This window comes from Thamnophis sirtalis, unplaced genomic scaffold (genome assembly GCF_051295495.1).
Source record: "Thamnophis sirtalis isolate CommonGarterSnake01/CBP01778 unplaced genomic scaffold, rThaSir2_p1.2 scaffold_2, whole genome shotgun sequence".
Lineage (NCBI taxonomy): Eukaryota > Metazoa > Chordata > Lepidosauria > Squamata > Natricidae > Thamnophis > Thamnophis sirtalis.
In genome coordinates, this window is record NW_028261382.1 from 167933489 (window position 1) to 167936888 (window position 3400).

At 42.7% G+C, this 3400-nt stretch overlaps 1 protein-coding gene across 1 annotated transcript; it reads left to right on the forward strand.

The window, feature by feature from the left end:
- NHLRC1 (NHL repeat containing E3 ubiquitin protein ligase 1) lies at positions 1-1751 on the forward strand. Its single transcript, XM_014065262.2, has one exon. It carries the CDS (start codon positions 42-44, stop codon positions 1242-1244), a length of 1203 nt encoding a protein of 400 aa, XP_013920737.2. The 5' UTR covers positions 1-41; the 3' UTR covers positions 1245-1751.
- Positions 1752-3400: the final 1649 nt, after the last annotated feature.

The window sequence follows — 3400 nt, forward strand, 5'->3', positions numbered from 1 at the left end:
TCCTCAGCAGCGCGACAATCAATCCTCTTAGACTTCTCCTAATGACTGCCAAAGCCGCCGATCAAACAGAAATCATGACAGAGCTGCTGGATCAGTCTGAGAACAATCTGCTCGAATGCAAAGTGTGCTTTGAAAATTTTAACCCCGAGAAAAAGCATCGGCCGAAGAACTTGCCATGCGGGCATGTGATGTGCCTGGAGTGTGTCATGTCTCTGGCCCACCCTCGGAATTCCCGGCTGGAGTGCCCTTTCTGTCGAAGGGCTTGCAAAGCTTCCGAGATTAGCGACTGCTTGCCGTTGTTGCACCTGATGGAAATCTTGAATCCTTCAGCCAACCGGACTCCGGTTGTTGGGAAGACAGTAGGGAGAAGGGAGGCTGTGGCTGCCCCTGGATCTCAGCTCTTCACCTTTCACCTTTCTTTCGGAGGCTGGGGGACGCTGATCAACCCCACGGGGCTGGCTGTGTGTCAGAGCTCCAGCTGTTTAGCCGTGGCCCACGATGGCAAGAAGCGAATCAAGCTGTTCAGCTTCAGCGGCAGCTGCATACAGCAGTTTGGAGAAAGAGGGCAATCCGGAAATGACCTCCGGTACCCGACTGATGTCGCCGTCACGCTGGACGGTCACATTGTGGTCACAGATAGCGGGGATCGTTCGGTCAAAGTGTTCGATTGTGACGGCAGAGGCAAAATGGTCATCGCGGAGTCCTTTTCCTTGCCATGGGGACTTGACACCTTGCCCCAAAACGACATCCTCATGAGCGATTCGGAGGAAGGCGCTCTGTACCGCTTGTCGGCTGACTTTGAAAAGGGAGAATTAAAGGGAGTGAAGAAGTTGTACTCTAACCTGTGTTACCCAAGGAAAGTGGCTGCTTCGCCCGTCTCTGGAGCCATCGCTGTCATCGAGCACTTGATGGCCAGAGGGCCCTGCTATGGCAATACCAGGCTGAAAATCTTCAACGGAGACTTGCAGCTAATCGGTCAGGTGGACAGTTTCGGCCTGAGTCTTGTCTTCCCTTCCAAAGTCCACGCCAGTGCTGTGACCTTTAGCAGGGAAGGGCAAGTCATAGTAACGGATGCTTATAACCAAGCCGTTTTCTCTCTTGGAAAGCCCGAAGAATTCCCTAGGTGTACACCACTGATAACTCAGGGACTTTCCTACCCTTTGGCATTGACTTTCATATCAGATAATTCTCTAGTCGTTTTAGACGGGGGCGATCATTCTTTAAAAATATATGCTCTCAGCTAAGCAGTGGCCTCTGGGTGGGACTCAAACCAGCTGTCAATTTCAAGGAAGATATATACAAAATGCTTAATTCTCTGGCTGGTAGGTTTGAATCTTACCTGGCTTAGAATGTAGTAGATTTTGGTTCCAACAAGTTGAGACATACTTAGCTCTGTAGCTTTGTACCTCCCTCCCCGAATGGAAGGCAATTTATTTCTGAGTGAAACTGCACCGCAAAATGATCGCCCCGTACTAGAATTAATGTAGTAAAATATATGGAGCCACACGTGGCCTACTTTGAAAATGTATATATTTGGTTCTGGACAGGATGAGTTTCTCTTGGGTTATTGATGGTACAAAGCCTTGACCCTTTCACCGGGGTTTCTTAAAACAAAATAAAGGATTCTTTTATTTTCTACATTAAAAAACAATTCTGATTTCCCTTCGTTTTCCTAACCTGATGCCCTCCAGTTGCGTTGAGCTTGCCAATCACATTATTTCTAACCAATGTGACTGAGGATTCTGGAAGTTGATATTTATTTGTAAATTTAGAAATACATGGAGCAACATGTGATATACTAAATTTGTAAATTTAGAAAGGGTGGTTTATAACTGTTGAAAGAAATGTCCTTCTGGGTTCAGCTCCAAGTGGGGGAAAAGACACTGGAGACATGGAGGCTGCTTGGAAAGATGGTTTATTGTTGGACAGGACCACAAGGCTTGAGCCCTGAACAGAAAAGGTGATCACATGGTTCAATGTTGGTGGAGAAGAAGAGAAGGGCTTAAGGAGGGGCTTGCTAGGCTTTTTATACCCTGTTTAGTCCCACCTCTCTGTTTCCTGTTCCTGTGTAAGAAATGTATTCTGATTGGTTGTCAGACTCCCATGGGGCCATGCAGGGGACTACTCTCTGGGCTGTTTTGAATACAGGTATGAGTTCTCAGATGCCATGTGGAGAGTTGAGTAATATCCCTTCCCCCTGCAGCTGCAGTGGGGAAATCTTTATTATGTAAAGTGGGCTAGCCTGGCCTTCTCAAAGGCCTATTGACAAAGTGTGGATGGGCAGGAAGCCACAGGAAACTATTCTGTCTTTTAAAGCATGTTTCTTTCTTTTCTCATCCAGAGAAATATTTTGCCTTTTCAATATTTCCTAGGATATTTCATTTTTCTGGGAGAGGGCTGGATGATAACTTCCCACATAACCAACACTGACCCATGAAACATCAGGGAAAATGATACTTGTTAGTTATTCTGGGAAAAGTTGCCTTCAGTAAATACTTTGCAGTGTCATCGTGTAAATAATTTAAAGTGGAACAAAGCAGGGTATTGGAGTGACATGTTCACAACTAGTCAAGGCATGAGGATGACTCACTTCCATATAATTACATTAATTTCTTTTAAACATCTTGCAGCTACTTAAACCAGTGCAAACCTGCATGTAGAGAATGTTAAGGATTAAGCAAAGTGTTAAGATAATTTAGTGCTAGCTACAGAATTTCTTTCAAAGAAGAGATATAGTTTAGATCAACCATTTCATCAATGTAAGGGACAAACTACTGCACATATACAGAACTATATTTTATATCACATATTCCTTTAATAGATGAATGAAATATCTAACACATTCAGTAATAAATAGTGATATTTTTAATGCATTCATATTCGGGTAACTTATATCTAAATGTATTACAGTAACTACATTTTTGTGTGAGAAAGGGAGGGAGGGAGAAATACAGTCTTCAGAACTATAAATTCCATTTAAATTGAAATCTTCCTTCCAAAACAACAAGGAAATCCTGGCAATTTTCCTTGGAGTTATTTTTCTGCTCACTATTATGGTTTCTTTCATCCAATAAACATCCAGGAAATTACCTTCAAAGAATAAAATATAATTGGATACCCATTTTTACTTGGGGAAGGGAGCAGGAGGGGAGATAGCTAATGTAATTTAAGGATTTTCATCCTACCATCTTTTCCTTTAAAGGGTAAAATCTCAAAAATCATGCTCTTTAAAAAAAAAAACAGCCACCCCAAAATAAATATAATTGCTGCTAACATATATTTGACTTACATTTAACAAAAAGCAGACTTAAACGACCTTCAAAATCAACTGGAGTTAACTTCATGAACACATCCATGGAAAATGAAGGAATAGTTTGCTATTGTTTTGTTTCAGGTTGCT

Excerpts from the sequence above, each read along its gene's own strand:
- NHLRC1 (XM_014065262.2), top strand. The coding sequence starts at position 42 with ATGACTGCCAAAGCCGCCGATCAAACAGAAATCATGACAGAGCTGCTG.